The 17,678-nt window shown below is 42.7% G+C and overlaps 1 protein-coding gene across 1 annotated transcript in view; it reads left to right on the plus strand.

The window, feature by feature from the left end:
* The window catches only part of EXO5 (exonuclease 5), an 8,028-nt gene extending 4,267 nt beyond the window's left edge, over positions 1 to 3,761 (plus strand). Inside the window, exons 2-3 of the mRNA XM_025396987.1 lie at positions 1,925 to 3,416; positions 3,737 to 3,761. Of these exons, the coding sequence (XP_025252772.1) occupies positions 1,955 to 3,076 (1,122 nt within the window). The 5' untranslated portion in view covers positions 1,925 to 1,954 and the 3' untranslated portion in view covers positions 3,077 to 3,416; positions 3,737 to 3,761. The remainder of the gene's footprint in view (positions 1 to 1,924; positions 3,417 to 3,736) is intronic.
* Positions 3,762 to 17,678: the final 13,917 nt, after the last annotated feature.

Genomic DNA, 17,678 nt, shown 5'->3' on the forward strand with positions numbered 1-17,678 from the left:
TTTGAGACGGAGTCTCGCTCTGTCGCCCAGGCTGGAGTGCAGTGGCCGGATCTCAGCTCACTGCAAGCTCCGCCTCCCGGGTTCAAGCCATTCTCCTGCCTCAGCCACCCGAGTAGCTGGGACTACAGGCGCCCGCCACCTCGCCCGGCTAGTTTTTTGTATTTTTTAGTAGAGACGGGGTTTCACCGTGTCAGCCAGGATGGTCTCGATCTCCTGACCTCGTGATCCACCCGTCTCGGCCTCCCAAAGTGCTGGGATTACAGGCTTGAGCCACCGCGCCTGGCCATATATGTTTTTTTTTGAGACAGAGTCTTGCTCTGTCAACCAGGCTGGAATGCAGTGGTGCGATCTCGGCTCACTGCAAGCTCCGCCTCCCCCGTTCACGCCATTCTCCTGCCTCAGCCTCCCGAGTAGCTAGGTCTACAGGCACCCACCACCATGCCTGGCTAATTTTTTTGTATTTTTTTAAATAGAGACGGGGTGTCACCGTGTTAGCCAGGATGGTCTCGATCTCCTGACCTCATGATCCGCCCTCCTCAGCCTCCCAAAGTGCTGGGATTACAGGTGTGAGCCACCGCGCCCAGCCCCAATTTCTATAATATTAAGAGGATAATTTATGAAGTCAAGCTACTAATTTCCATGTGTTGCTGTAACATCCTCTTATTATTTCATGCATTAATTTGTGTTAGACTATATTTATTTGTATTTATCTATAGTTGATCTTTGAATTTTGCCATACTAGGTTCCTTGAACTGCATTTAAAAACAGTTATTGCAGAGCTACTTTCTCTCAAGGAACAGTTTGTAGTTGAGGTTCATTTTCCTCATCAAGGACTTTGTATCAAGGGAATTGTAGAAGGTGGCCCTTGGTAAACTTCTCAAACATTGTTCCTACAAAGATGTATATTCACTTAAAATAATGAAATACTCTTTCAAGTTAATAGAATTTTGAAGCAGAAAAGGCAAACCTCAAATCTCCTTTTTTTTTTTTTTTTTTTTTCTTTTTCTTGAGACAGAGTCTTGCTCTGTCACCTAGGCTGGAGTGCAGTGGCACAGTCGCGGCTCACTGCAACCTCCATCTCCCTGTTCAAGCAATTCTCCTGCCTCAGCCTCCCGAGTAACTAGGAATACATGTGTGTGCCACCATACTCAGCTAATTTTTGTATTTTTAGTAGAGATGGGGCTTCACCATGTTAGCCAGGTTAGTCTTGAACTCCTGACCTCAAGTGATCTGCCCGCCTCAGCCTTCCAAAGGGCTGGGATTACAGGCGTGAGCCACCTGCCCGGCCTCAAATTTCTTTTTAAATCTGAAGAAACTGAGACCAAGAAAGGTGGTTTGCTTAAAGTCACACACAGTATGTTAGTGGAAGATCCAGGAATAAAACTATTTTTCCCCTTTAAAAATTCTGTGGTGGCTTACGCCTGTAATCCCAGCACTTTGGGAGGCTGAGGTGGGTGGATCATGAAGTCAGGAGATTGAGACCATCCTGGTTAACACGGTGAAACCCCGTCTCTACTAAAAATACAAAAAATTAGCCGGGCATGCTGGCGGGTGCCTATAGTCCCAGCTACTCAGGAGGCGGAAGCAGGAGAATGGTGTGAACCCAGGAGGCGGAGCTTGCAGTGAGCCGAGATCGCGCCACTGCACTCCGGCCTGGGTGACAGAGCGAGACTCCGTCTCAAAAAAAAAAAAAGAAAAGAAAAATTCTGCCAAGTGATATATATGGATTATATAAGGAACCCTATTGCAATACATATCTGTACTACAACTCTATGGCATTACTAATTGGTCATAAATAAACTGGCTTTTTTAAAGAATATAAGTCAATAATTTGTCATGATTTTGTTTTTATCTTACTGAAATTTGAAAGTGCTTTTGAGAAAGTTTTTATTTGAACAATGCATTTCTTTAACATGTTATGCAGGGCCCTTCTAGCCCAATCCAGAGCTGTGCCATGGCAGAGACAAGAGAAGAGGAGACAGTGTCAGCAGAAGCCTCCGGGTTCTCAGACTTGAGTGACTCAGAATTCCTGGAGTTTCTGGACCTAGAAGATGCCCAAGAGTCAAATGCTTTAGTTAACATGCCTGGCCCATCTTCTGAATCCCTTGGGAAGGATGATAAACCCATAAGCTTACAAAACTGGAAAAGAGGATTGGATATCTTATCACCCATGGAGAGATTCCACCTTAAATATTTGTATGTCACTGACCTGGCTACTCAGAACTGGTGTGAACTGCAAACAGCATATGGAAAGGAGCTTCCTGGTTTTTTGGCACCTGAGAAGGCAGCTGTTTTGGACACTGGTGCCAGCATACACCTAGCTAGAGAACTAGAACTTCATGATCTTGTGACTGTCCCAGTCACCACTAAAGAAGATGCTTGGGCAATTAAGTTTCTGAACATACTTTTGATGATTCCTGCCCTGCAGTCAGAAGGGCACATCAGAGAGTTTCCCGTGTTTGGGGAAGTGGAGGGTGTACTTCTTGTTGGAGTGATCGATGAGCTGCACTATACAGCCAAGGGGGAACTGGAACTGGCGGAACTCAAGACACGCAGGCGCCCTATGCTCCCTCTGGAAGCTCAGAAAAAGAAAGACTGTTTTCAAGTCAGCCTATACAAATATATCTTTGATGCCATGGTACAAGGAAAAGTGACCCCTGCTAGCTTAATCCACCACACGAAGTTGTGTCCAGAAAAGCCACTGGGGCCATCAGTGCTGAGGCATGCCCGGAAAGGAGGCTTCTCTGTGAAATCTTTGGGTGACCTCATGGAACTGGTCTTCTTGTCTCTAACACTGTCAGACCTCCCAGTTATTGATATCTTGAAGATTGAGTATATCCACCAAGAGACTGCCACGGTGCTGGGTACTGAGATTGTAGCCTTTGAAGAGAAGGAGGTGAGAGCCAAGGTGCAGCATTATATGGCCTACTGGATGGGCCACCGAGAGCCCCAGGGAGTCGATGTGGAGGAGGCTTGGAAGTGCCGGACATGTGCATATGCAGACATTTGTGAGTGGAGAAAGGGCAGTGGAGTACTCAGCTCTACACTGGGGCCCCAAGCCAAAAAAGCCAAATGAATAGAAGGTATGCTTTCAAGAATGTCGATCCTTCCTGCTCCTGCTGCACCTAAGCAAAAGAGGACCAGTCTCTGAGCTTGGCTTTTATGGACAGTGTTCTTATTTTGGTTCTTTTTTTATTTCCACAACCTCTAACCACATTCAGTCCAGGACCAAGGCTCAGGGATGAGTGGGAGAGATGGGTTATACTACTCTGGAGCTTCACTGTGATTGCCTAAGAAGACAGATGCTCATCATGGCTGGAATGAAGGTATCCTTCAGTAAACATTGCTTTCTTAAGAAAATTCTTCAGTTTCTGATAAGTCATCCCTATTTTTATCTTGATTAAGGCTTTCTACAGGCCGGGCGCGGTGGCTCAAGCCTGTAATCCCAGCACTTTGGGGGGCCGAGACGGGCGGATCACGAGGTCAGGAGATCAAGACCATCCTGGCTAACACGGTGAAACCCCGTCTCTACTAAAAACTACAAAAAAAACTAGCCGGGCGTGGTAACGGGCGCCTGTAGTCCCAGCTACTCGGGAGGCTGAGGCAGGAGAATGGCGTGAACCCAGGAGGCGGAGCTTGCAGTGAGCCGAGATGGCGCCACTGCACTCCAGCCTGGGCGACTGAGCGAGACTCCATCTCAAAAAAAAAAAAAAAAAAAAAAAAAGGCTGTCTACAGTTACATAATACAATGAAATGCTGTCTGGGACAGTTGAACTGATGGTTTTTTCATAATTGCAGTCCTTCAAAGATGGCCACCATACATAGTTGTATACATGTTATTCCAAGCCTTTAAATACATACATAAACATATTTTTGAATCAGAATGAACGGACCAAAACATAAGCGTAATAAATATTCTCAAAGAGACAAGGAAGGATGAAGTAGAAACAGGAAGTCATAAAAAGTGAAAATATTAGATATGAAAAACATAATACATGGCTGGGTGCAGTGGCACATGCCTGTAATCCCAGCACTTTGGGAAGCTGAGGTAAGTGGATCACCTGAGGTCAGGAGTTCAAGACCAGCCTGACCAATATGGTGAAAGCCCATCTCTACTAAAAATACAAAAATTAGCCGGGGGTGGTGGTGTGCACCTGTAGTCCCAGCTACTTGGGAGGCTGAGACAGGAGAATAGCTTGAACCGGGTAGGCAGAGGTTACAGTGAGCTGAGATCACACCGCTGCACTCCAGCCTGGGCAACAGAGTGAGACTCTTTAATAATAATAATACATGAATATTATTCATGTGATATAATAACATGTAACATTCACATATTACAGTCCAGCAGTAGCACTCCTGGGTATATGCTGTAAGAAACATACATGTACAATAGAAAATGTGAACACGAATATACTTTGTGGCAGTTTCACAATAGCAAAAGCCTAGAAGCTACCCAGGTGCCCATCATCAGAAGAGTGGATAATGTACAGTAGCCAAAACAAATGAGCTACAGTGACATAAAACAATATGCATGAATATTAGCAGCACAACATTAGGTGAAAAAAGTCCTAAAAATTACATACAGCACGATACTCTTTTTATAAGGTGAAAAATAACATTTAAAGGAAAATGTAAAGGTAGTGGAGAGGAATCCCAATGCATCTTAGAAGGCAGTGGAGCTCTTAACTACAAACATCATCAAAGAAGCTGGAGGAAGGAATGATACAGATGTCACCTGGAAGATAAGGACTTGTTTGTGGTGACACTACTGGAGAATTTGCAGAAGTCAGTGCATGGGGAGGGCAATTGGCAGGGGTAGAGTTTTTGTATTAACTGGAACGTTAAGAGCCAACAGAACATGGTGAATGTTGTTAGTATGATTCCATGCTATACATGAGCTGGTAAATCCTGGACATCTGTAGAAGATAAGGTAGGTTGTCTCTGGAGGCCTTTCTTATGGAAGGGCATACTCTTCTTATGGACCCTGAAATCTTATGATGACTTTTTACTGAGTGACTCTTATGGCCAGGCACTGTACTAAGCACATTGTAATTAAATCTGTATCCATTATCTCCAGCGAGGGAACTGAGGCCTAGAAGGGTTATATAATTTTCCTAGTTGGGTGTGGTAGCTCACACCTGTAATCTTGGTACTTTGGGAGCGCAAGGTATGAAGATCACTTGAGGACAGAAGTTAAAGACCAGCCTGGGCAACATAGCAAGACCCCATCTCAAAAAAAAAAAAAATCTAGGCATGGTGGTGCATGCCTGTAGTCCTAGGTACTTGGTAGGCTGAGGCAGGAGGATCACTTGAACCCAAGAATTCAAGGTTACAGTGAGCTATGATCATGCTACTGCAAAAAAAAAAAAAAGGTTTCCAGGGTTCCACTGTTTGAAAGTGGTAGACTCCAGCCTAGATATGTCTGACTGCAGTGCTTATGTTCTTAATCATTATGCTATAAAAGTTTTCTTGTTGAACCTCCTGGACTGTATGTTATTATAGGCCCTAGTAAGTTTAGAGTTAAATTGGGAGCATAGTAAGCTGTACCTTATGGGATAAACAGTATTAAGCTAATAGTCTTCAAGAAAAGAACTTGCTCAAGTTCTATAGCATCATCTTAGTTATACCAGAAGTTTTAAGAACAGGAAAAAGGGACGGGCGCAGTGGCTCGCCTGTAATCCCAGCACTTTGGGAGGCTGAGGTGGGCGAATCACCTGAGGTCAGGAGTTGAAGACCAGCCTGGCCAACATGGTGAAACCCCATCTCTACTAAAAATACAAAAATTAGCTGGGTGTGGTGGTGCACACCTGTAATCCAAGCTACTCAGGAGGCTGAGGCAGGAGAATCACTTGAACCCAGAAGGCAGAGGTTGCAGTGAGCCAAGATCACACCACTGTACTCCAGCCTGGGCAACAGAGCAAAACTGTCTCAAAAAGGAAAAAGAAAATTTGTTTTCAGATACTGACATTATTGAGAATTCAGTAATTCCTTGAGACTTCAAATCCTTATTTTAAGTTAACATCTTCTGGTTATAACCTTAGGGTTTCTCATAAGTTGAGACATCGTTAGTTGGGACCACCCCAGGATCACTGCTTATGAATGTTTGTGCCCCCTCAAATTAGTATGTTGAAATCCAAACCCTCAATATGGTAGTATTAAGAGGTGGGCCTTTGGGAGGTGATTAGGTAATGAGGGAACAGCCCTCATGAATGGGATTGGTGCCCTTATAAAAGAGTTCCAAGGGAACTCTTCAGTCTTTCCATGATGTGAGGACACAGTGAGAAGGTGCCCCCAAAACTATGAGAAATACATTTTTGTTGTTTATAAGCCACTCAGCTTGTGGTGGTTTGTTAAAGCATCTCGAATGACTAAGACAATCACTGATGCCGTTTTCTATAACAAATACCTTCCTGTTTCAGCCTTCGCATGTCTAATAATGTCATCTCTACCTTATGAATTCTGCCTAACATGTCTGAACTCCAAATTACAGCCCTGGTGGACGTTTGTTTAGTGAGTGGATAAAAGAGATGTCACAACAAAGCTATTTCTTGATTTTTGTTTTTTTTTTTTTTTTTTTTTTTGAGACGGAGTCTCACGCTGTCGCCCAGGTTGGAGTGCAGTGGCGCGATCTCGGCTCACTGCAAGCTCCGCCTCCTGGATCCACGCCATTCTCCTGCCTCAGCCTCCTGAGTAGCTGGGACTACAGGCGCCCGCCACCGCGCCCGGCTAGTTTTTTTTTGTATTTTTAGTAGAGACGGGGTCTCACTGTGGTCTCGATCTCCTGACCTTGTGATCCGCCCGCCTCGGCCTCCCAAAGTGCTGGGATTACAGGCGTGAGCCACCGCGCCCGGCCTATTTCTTGATTTTTAAAAAATTGTTTTCTGGGCTAGGAAATGAGTTGAATACCTTAATTGGGATTAGGATCAATTGTTTATAATAGAAATCACCAAAACAATAGTGGTTAAACAAAATAGAAGTGTATTTCTCACTTAAAAGAAGCCTAACTATAGTTAGTCCAGGACTGGTGTGGCACCCTATGATGTCAAGAGCCCAGATTCCTTCCCTCTTGTTTCTCTGACACAAACATGTATCTTCTTCATAGTCTAAAATGGCTGGCCAAAATCCAGTCACCCATTACACATTCAGCATAAAGTTGGAATAGCAGAAAGGCACCCCTTTAAGGACACTTTAAAAATGTGTACTACTACTTTCACTTAGAGCCCACTGGCCAAAATTTGGCCACCTCGTCATAGCTAACTGCAAGAAAGGTTGGGATGTGTAGTTTTTATTCTCAGCAAGCATATGCCCTGACCAAAACTAAATTCTATGACTGCAAGAAAAGGGAGAATGGAGAGAGGATTTGGAGAAAATGGCAGCATAGAAAGCACCAGAAATCTGTCTCCCAGCCTAGACAGCAGCTGCACTGGCAGAATCTATCTGATATAACTATTTTGGAATCTGGAGTCTATTGAAATTTTGCAACTTCCAGGGGAAGATGATAAATTGTAGTTAATTTTGGTCAATTTCAACTCTTAGGACAGTAGTAACTACCAGTTCCTCACCCCTCAGTCCTATGGCTACAGCTGTGCACATATTTCTGGAGCAGTTTGCATACAGCTTGAGTTTTTCCTCCTTCATTTTTCTTTTAACCCCTTTTGGGAGCAAGACATTGAAGACTAGGACATTCAAAAGCAACTGCATATATGGGGAAACTAGAAAATCACCATGTATGCTGAGGGGAGGTGCAGAATTTAAAAAGGCCTGAGTAGAAAAGTTTATATTTCATGCAGATTCTTGGGACAGACACAGCCTAAACAATGAAATAAAATAGAAACACTGAGGAATGGGGAAAATCTGATATCCAGAGTTACCACATTAGATTAAAATGTCTAGTTTTTTGCCGGGCATGGTGGCTCACTCCTGTAATCCCAGTGCTTTGGGAGGCCAAGGTGGGTGGGTTGCTTGAGGTCAGGAGTTCAAGACCAGCCTGGCCAACATGGCGAAACCGTGTCTCTACTAAAAATACAAAAATTAGTAGGGCATGGTGGTTCTGAGGTTTTGGGACTCAGACTGGCTTCCTCGCTCCTAAGCTTGCAGATGGCCTATCTTGGGACTTTACCTTTTGATCGTCAATACTCCTTAATAAACTCCCCTCATATGTACATCTATCCTATTCTGTCCTTCTGGAGAACCCTGACTAATACACTGGATGACAGCACATCTGTTTACAGCATGGATGACTGACTATTTTAAGCCCACTGTTGAGAACTGCTCAGAAAAAAAGATTCCTTTCGAACTTACTGTTCATTGATAGTATACCCGTTCATCCAAGAGTTCTGATGGAGATACATAAGGAGATTATTGTTTTCATGCCTTCTAACACAACATCCACTCTGCAGCCCATGGATCAAGGAGGCATTTTTAATTTCAAGTGTTGTTATTTAAGAAATATATTTCATAAGGCTGTAGCTGCCATAGATAGAGATTCCTCTGATGGACTTTGGCAAAGTAAATTGAAAACCTGAAAAGGAGTCGTCATTTTAGATGCCATTAAGAATGTTGATATTTTGTGACTCGCCTGTAATCCCAGCACTTTGGGAGGCCGAGGTGGGTGGATCATGAGGTCAGAAGATCTAGGCTGGGCGCGGTGGCTCAAGCCTGTAATCCCAGCACTTTGGGAGGCCGAGACGGGCGGATCACAAGGTCAGGAGATCGAGACCATCATGGCTAACACGGTGAAACCCCGTCTCTACTAAAAAATACAAAAAAAAAAAAAAACTAACCGAGCGAGGTGGCGGGCGCCTGTAGTCCCAGCTACTCGGGAGGCTGAGGCAGGAGAATGGCGTAAACCTGGGAGGCGGAGCTTGCAGTGAGCTGAAATCCGGCCACTGCACTCCAGCCTGGGCAACAGAGCGAGACTCCGTCTCAAAAAAAAAAAAAAGATCGAGACCATCCTGGCTAACACGGTGAAACCCCGTCTCTACTAAAAATACAAAAAGTTAGCCAGGCGTGGTGGCGGGCTCCTGTAGTCCCAGCTAATTGAGAGGCTGAGGCAGGAGAATGGTGTGAACCCGGGAGGCGGGGCTTGCAGTGAGCCAAGATCGCGCCACTGTACTCCATCCTGGGCGACAGAGTGAGACTCTGTCTCAAGAAAAAAAAAGTGTTACCTTATCTTCAATTTTTTGCAAAAGTTTAAGAAGTGGTATTGCTTCTTCTTTAAATGTTTGGTAGAATGAACTAAAAAACAACATTCTTAAAAAAGAGTGTTGAGATTTTGACCTCCAACCAAGACAACTAGAATTAGAAGTGGAGCCTGAAGATGTGACTGAATTGCTGTAGTCTCATGATAAAACTTGAACAGATAAGGAGTTGCTTCTTATGGATGAGCACATAAAGTGGTTTCTTGAGATGGAATCTGCTCCTGGTGAAGATGCTGTGAATATTGTTGAAATGGCAACAAAGGATTTACAATATTACATAAACTGAGTTGATAAAGCACTGGCAAGTTTTGAGAAGACGAACTCAAATTTTGAAAAAAGTTCTGTGGGGGTAAAGTGCTATCAAACGGCACTGCATATTGCATGCTACAGAGAAATCTTTTTTTTTTTTTGTTGTTGTTGTTATTGACACGGAGTTTCGCTCCTGTTGCCCAGGCTAGAGTGCAGTCACAGCTCACTTCATTGCAACCTCTGTGTCCCCAGTTCTAGCGATTCTCCTGCCTCAGTCTCCTGAGCAGCTGGGATTACAGGCATGTGCACCACGCCCAGCTAATTTTGTATTTTTAGTAAAGATGGGGTTTCCTCATCGTGGCCAGGCGTGTCTCAAACTCCTGACCTCAGGTGATCCACCCACCTCGGCCTCCCAAAGTGCTGAGATAACAGGCGTGAGCCACCGCGCCTGGCCTGAGAAATCTTTGTGAAGGGAAGAGTCAATCAATGGGACAGTCTTCATTGTTGTCTTATTTTAAGAAATTGCAAGACTGAGCATAGTGGCTCATGCCTATAATCCCAGAACTTTGGGAGGCCAAGGTAGGAGGATCACTTGAGGCCAGTAGTTCACAACTAGCCTGGGAAACATCGTGAGACCCTGTCTGTACAAAAATTTAAAAATTAGATAGGTGTGGTGGTGGGCACTTCTAGTCCTAGCTACCAGGAAGGCTGAGGGGGGAGGATTGCTTGACCCCAGAAGTTTGAGGCTGTAGTGAGCAATGATTATGCCACTGCACTCTAGCACCTGGGTGACAGAGTGAGACCCACCTTTAAAAAAAAAAAAAATCAACAACAACTTAACTTTACAACTTAAGGAACTAGAAAAAGAAGAACAAGGCCAGGTGCAGTGGCTCACGCCTGTAATCCTGCCACTTTGAGATTGTGAAGGTAGGAGCATCACTTGAAGCTAGTATTTCAAAACTCACCTGGGCAACCAAGCAAGACCCTGTCTCTACAAAAAATTCAAAAATTAACCAGGCATGGTGGTTTATGCCTATAGTCCCAGCTACTCAGGTGGCTGAGGCAGGAGGATCACTTGAGCCCAGGAGTTGCAGACAGTGAGCTATGATCATGCCACTGCACTCCACCTAATCAACAGAGTGAGACGCCATCTCTCAAATAAATACTCAACCCAAAGTTATCAGAAGGAAGGAAATAATGAAGATGAGAGCAGAGATAAACAAAATAATGAATAGAAAAACAATAGAGAAAATCAATGAAACAAAAAGTTGGTTCTTCAACCAAACACTTGCATAAGTGTATGCCAACAAATTGGATAAACTAAATGAAATGGACAAAATACTAGCAACATAAACATACTAAGACTAGGACTAAATCATGAAGAAAGGGAAAATCTGGATAGACCTATATGTCAAAGCCGTTTCATTGCACCTTGGTTACTTTCACAAGTCTGGTTAGATGGAACACACACAGAGCAAGTTAAATGCAGTGAATTTGTTACTTACAGTTAGACATCAAGAGACAACAGAAGCCTAGGATTCAGGACAAGCCATCTGAAAGACTCAGGAAAGCTACCCAGGGTGGGTGGAGGCCTGTGTGTCATGTCCTGTGTGCACTGCACCTGAGAGACCCCAGAAAGGTGCCCACCCCCTGGGTTTTATTTTTTATTTATTTTTGAGAGATGGGTCTTTCTCTGTCTCCCAGGCTGGAGTCCAGTGGTGCGATCTCGGGTCACTGCAACCTCTGCCTCCTGGGTTCAAGTGATTCTCATGCCACAGCCTCCCAAGCACCTGGGATTACAAGCACCCGCCATGACACCTGGCTAATTTTTGTATTTTTAGTAGAGACGGGGTTTCACCGTGTTGGTCAGGCTGGTCTCGAACTCCTGACCTCAAGTGATCTGCCCACCTCGGCCTCCCAAGGTACTGGGATTACAGGCATGAGCCACTGTGCCTGGCTTCTCTGGGTTTTATACCATGGGAACTATGGGAACAACATGACAGAGTGGGCTAAAATGTTAAAGGGCATCGTGTTTCTGTGGAGGACAGGAAGAGAGCCTGGGCTCTTCCACCCATCTCCTTCATCTTGGAATGTTGCATTCCCAGCATATTCCACACTTAATTTTTTTTTTTTTTTTTTTTTTCTGAGATGGAGTCTCACTCTGTTACCCGGGCTGGAGTACAATGGCACGATCTCACCTCACCGCAACCTCTGCCTCCTGGGTTCAAGTGATTCTCCCACCTCAGCCTCCTGAGTAGCTGGGATTATAGGCACCCGCCATGATGTCTGGCTAATTTTTGTATATTTGTAGACTTGGGGTTTCACTATGTTGGCCAGGTTGGTCTTGAACTCCTGACCTCAGCTGATCCATCTGCCTCGGCCTTCCAAAGTATTGGGATTACAGGTGTGAGCTACCTTGCCTTGCGGCTACACTTATTCTTAAGAAATAAGAATGAGTGAGAAAGAGGAGAGAACTAGGTTGCTCCAAGGCCACCCAGAGAATTGTCCTGTGCTATTAACTAATAATGAGATTGAGTCAGAAATCAAAAATCTTTGACAAAAGCCCAGGACTTGATGGCTTCACTAGTTAATTCTACCACACATTTAAAGAAGAAGCAATACCAGTTCTCAAACTTTTGCAAAAAATTGAAGACAAGGTAACATTTTTTTTTTTTTTTTTTTGAGACAGCGTCTTTGCTGTGTCGCCCAGGCTGGAGTACAGTGGTGGGATCTCGGCTCACTGCAAGCTCTGCCTCCCTGGTTCACGCCATTCTCCTGCCTCAGCTCCCCGAGTAGCTGGGACTACAGGTGCCCACCACCACGCCTGGCTAATTGTTTGTATTTTCAGTAGAGACAGGGTTTCACCGTGTTAGCCAGGATGGTTTTGATCTCCTGATCTCGTGTTCTGCCCGCCTCGGCCTCCCAAAATGCTGGGATTACAGGTGTGAGCCACCATGCCCGGCCAAGATAAGGTAACACTTTCTGACTCATCCTATGAGGCCAGCCTTAACCTGACATCGAAGCCGGACAAAAACGGTACAGGAAAAGACAACAGACCAATATCTCTTAGGAATATTGATGCAAAAATCCTCAAAAACTACTAACAAACCAAATTCAGCAGCACATTAAAGGAATATGCACCATGATCAAGTGGGATTTATTCCTGGGATGCAAGAGTGGTTTAATATTGGAAAATCAATATTATATACCATATAACAAATGAAAGGAGGAAAGTGTGCAATTATGTCAATTGATGCAGGAAAAAGCATTTGACAAAATTTAGCACCCTTCCATAATAAATAAAGCAGTCAACAAACTAGGAATAGGAATACAACAATTAGTAGCATTTCTATATATGAACAACAAACTAGCCAAAAAGGAAGTCAAGAAGGAAGTCCCATTTAAATTGCTACCAAAAATATGTAAATATTGAGGAATAAATTTGAGGAGGTGAAAGACATCATGAGGAAAACTACAAAATACTGATGAAATAAATTGAAGAGGATTCAAACGAATGGAAAGACATTACATGCTCATGGATCAGAATTAATATTGTAAAATGAGCGTACTACCTAAGGCAATCTACAGATTCAGTGCTATCCCTATCAGAACATCAGTGACAACCTTCACAGAAATAGAAAAATGTCTTAAAATTTGTAGGGAGACACACAAGACCTCAAATAGCCAAAGCAATCCTGAGCAGAAAGAACAAAGCCAGAGGGATCACACTACCTAACTTCACAATATAGTACAAAGCTGTAGTAACCAAAACAGCCTCGTACTGGCATAAAAACAGACACATAAATGAATGCAACAGAATAGAGAAACCGGGAATTAATCACATATCTACAGCCAACTAATTTTTGACAAACGTGCCAAGAACACTTTTTGGGGACAGAGCAGTCTCTTCAACAAATGCTGCTGAGAAAATGATATCAGTATGTCGAAGAATGAAACTAGAGTCTCATCTTTCACCCTATAAAAAAATCAAAATGGATTAAAGACCTAAATATAGGACCTGAAACTATAAAACTACCAGAAGAGAAAGTAGAGGAAATGTTTCAGAATATTGGTCTAGGGAAATATTTTATGATAAGACCTCAGAAGCACAGACAACAAAAGCAAAAACTAAACAAATGGTATTATATCAAACTAAAAAGCTTCTGCACAGCAAAGGAAACAATGGAATGAAAAGACAACTTGCAGAATGGGATAAAATATTTGCAAACTATTCATTCAACAAAGAATTCATATCCAGCGTATACAAGGAACTCAAATGTCTCAACAGCAAAAAAAATGAACAATGCAATTAAAAGTGGGAAAAAGATCTGGGTATTTCTCAAAAGAAGACATACAAATGACCAAAAAATATATGAAAAATGTTGGACATCACTTAATCAAGGGAAATGCAGATCAAAACTGCAATGAAGTATCATCTCACCTCAGGATAGCTATTATCAAAAAGAAAAAAATAAGAAATGCCCGTGAGGATGTGGACAAAACGGAACTCTTACACTGTTGGTGGGAATGCAAATTAGTACAGACACTGCGGAGAACAGTATGGAGGTTCCTTTAAGAACTACAAATAGAATTATATGATCCAGCAATCTCACTGGGGCACTTATCCAAATAAAAGGAAATAAGCATATCAAAGATATATCTGCATCCCCATATTTGTTGCATCACTATTCACAATAGCCAAGATATGGAATCAATCTAGGTGTCTAACAACGATGAATGGATGAAGAAAATGTGGCATATATGCACAATGGAATATTATTTAGCCAGAAAAAAAGAATAAAATCGGCCGGGCGCGGTAGCTCATGGCTGTAATCCCAGCACTTTGGGAGACCGAGGTGGGTGGATCACAAGGTCGAGATCGAGACCATTGAGACCAACATGGTGAAACCCCATCTCTACTAAAAATACAAAAATTAGCTGGGCGTGGTGGCACACACCTGTAGTCCCAGCTACTCAGGAGGCTGAGGCAGGAGAATCGCTTGAACCTGTGAGGCGGAGGTTGCAGTGAGCCGAGATCACGCCACTGCACTCCAGCCTGGTGGCAGAGTGAGACTCCCTCTCAAAAAAATCAAATAAAATCGAATCAAATCCTGTCATTCTCAGCAACACTTATGTAACTGGGGGACATTATGTTATGTGAAATAAGCCAAGAAAAGAAGGTTAAACAATGCATGTTCTCACATGCAGAAGCTTTAAAAAGTTGATCTTATAGAAGTAAAAAGGAGAAAAGAGGATACTAAAGGGTAGGAAGAATTTGGGGAAGGAGGGAATAGGAAGATATTTGTTAAAGGATAGAAAATTAAAGCTAGATAGCAGGAATAAATTATCATGTTCTATACCACTGTAGGATGACTATAGTTAACAATAATATAGTTTCAGATAGCTAGAAGGAGGGTATTGAATATTCCCAACACAAAGAGATGATAAATATTTGAGATGATGTATGTGTTACACTGATTCAAATCCAGGCGGTCTATCTCTGCAGCCCACACTGTTAGCCACTAGTATGTCAGAAATTCAAAACTTCAAAGTCAATGTCTAACCAACCCAGGAGCAGTGAACACCACCAGATGCCTGATCAAGGTCTTGAAATACCATCTCCCATTAAAAAGAGCCAGGTTCCTTGGAGAAATGGCTGATTTAAGGTCTGGGTCAGGAAATGAACAAGAGAAACCTGAAGCACCTTGTCATATAGATAACAAGCTATTGAAGACTAACAGGATCATTCCAAAAGAAGACTCTCAAGAGCCAACTTAAAGAGGCTCCCACTGGCCAAAGATGTGACAATTTGAGTATCAGTAGGGATAACAACAGCAATAGATTGAAGCACATCAAACATGTTTATGAGTTCATAATGATGCTCAAAAATTGGTCATATTTAGAAGATAATTGGGAATTGTTAAATGGAAGACTGGTAAATAAATTCTTTTTTCCTGACATTCCTATGTGAACTGTATACCTGAATGACTACATAGTACATGATGTGAAGCTCCTCTTTATAGAAATAATCCAGCTGCTAAATGACAAAGGAATGATAGAGTGTCCCTTTTCTACAACCTCTAATGTTGTGGTGTGATCATAGCTGACTGCAGCCTCAAACTCTTGGCCTCAAGGAATCCTCCCTCTTCTTCAGCCTCCCAAAGTGCTGTAGTTACAGGCATGAGCCACTGTGCCCAGCATTTGTACTTAATTTTTTCAAACTCTAAAAGAAATTACATTTATGAGAAAATTGATAATTTGAGCAATGACTCAATGTTTGATGATGTTAAGGAAATGTTGTTAATATTTTAGATGTGTTAATAATATGGTTTTTTAAAAGTCTTTATTTTTATTGATGAAATTATATGTTCTGGGATTTTGCTTCAAAATACTATGCAATGGGGTTGGGGATAGAGAGGAAACAGAATTGGCCCTGAGTTGATAATTATTGGAGTTGGGGGATGGATACATGGAAGTTCATCACTATTCTTTCTACTATTGTGTAGTTTAGAATTACCATAATGAAATGTGTTTTGTAAAATTAAATGCCTAATTTTGGGGTTGCACAAAATACATACTGTTTCTAATAAAAATGTCTCACGTGTCCATGTGAAGAGATCACCAAACAGGCTTTGTGTGAGCAACATGGCTGTTTATTTCACCTGGGTGCAGGCGGGCTGAGTCCGAAAAGAGAGTCAGCAAAGGGTGGTGGGATTATCATTCGTTCTTACAGGTTTTGGGATAGGCGGTGGAGTTAAGAGCAATGTTTTGGGGGCAGGGGGCGGATCTCCCAAAGTACATTCTCAAGGGTGGTGAGAATTACAAAGAACCTTCTTAAGGGTGGGGGAGACTATAAAGAACCTTCCTAAGGGTGGGGGAGAGTATAAAGTACATTGATCAGTTAGGTTGGGGCAGAAATAAATCACAATGGTGGAATGTCATCAGTTAAGGCTATTTTCACTTTTTCTGTGGATCTTCAGTTGCTTCAGGCCATCTGGATGTTTACGTGCAGGTCACTGGGGATATGATGGCTTAGCTTGGGCTCAGAGGCCTGACAAAAAATACAGAAGTAATTTGGTCCAAAATACTTTAGATATTAAGATGTAATAAATTTATTCCACTACCCATGTCTTTAATGTATGTCCTTTCTGTTGAGAGAGGAGACGAGAGGAGAGGACAGGAGAAGAGGGGGAGGGGAGGGGAAGGAAGACACACACACACACACACACATTGAGAGAGAGAGAGAGAGAGAGAGATGTGTTTATGGCATAGAAAATGCCAGTAAAGTCAATGGGTACTAATACCAAGCCGGCTCTTAATGGTGCCAGGCAATAGTACTACATTTCCTTAATCTACACACTTGCTCATATTCATAAATAACACTTTATCGAATTTCAGATGCCATTGATTATAAGTTGTATTATTTTATGTACTAATAAAAAACAATGCTCCTGATTAAACTATGGAATGCCATCACTTGTAAGATAGCAATTTCACAGATGTTAAAATATGAAAAAACCATGTATCAAAATAATCATAATACAGTATTCATCTTTTCTGTCAAGCCTACAATACTTTCCCCCATCTTCATTTCAGCTTCCTATTTCACTGGGAAAATAGAAGCACTCAGAACAGGGCATCCTCTTTCTTCTACCACCATATTTGTCCACCTGTTTGCATCTGTACTTATAAACTCTGCCTCCCCTTCTATTTCAATGGAGATAAATTATCCATACTCTTACTTAGATTGATCCCTGTGATTGTGTACTGTATTCCATCCCTTCTTTCCTCAAGGACTTTCCTCCATGTAACTAGCCTGTCTATCCTGAATTGTGTATTTCCCACCTCTACTGAATCTTTCATTTTATTAATTAATTAATTTACTTGAGACAGAGTCTCGCTCTGTCGCCCAGGCTGGAGTGCAGTGGTGTGATCTTGGCCCACTGCAACCTCTGCGTCCCGGGTTCAAGCGATTCTCCCGCCTCAACCTCCCGAGTAGCTGGGATTACAGGCGTCTGCCACCATGCCTGGCTAATATTTTTATTTTTAGTAGAGATGGGTTTTCACCATGTTGGCCAAGCTGGTCTCTAACTCCTGACCTCAAGTGATCTGCCCACCTCAGTCTCCCAAAGTGCTGGGATTACAGGCGTGAGCCACCGCACCCAGCCTAGATCCTTTTAATTAGTACATAAGCTTACTATAATTTCTTTTTTTTTTTCTTTTTTTTTT

This window comes from Theropithecus gelada, chromosome 1 (assembly GCF_003255815.1).
Source record: "Theropithecus gelada isolate Dixy chromosome 1, Tgel_1.0, whole genome shotgun sequence".
NCBI classification, from domain to species: Eukaryota; Metazoa; Chordata; class Mammalia; order Primates; family Cercopithecidae; genus Theropithecus; species Theropithecus gelada.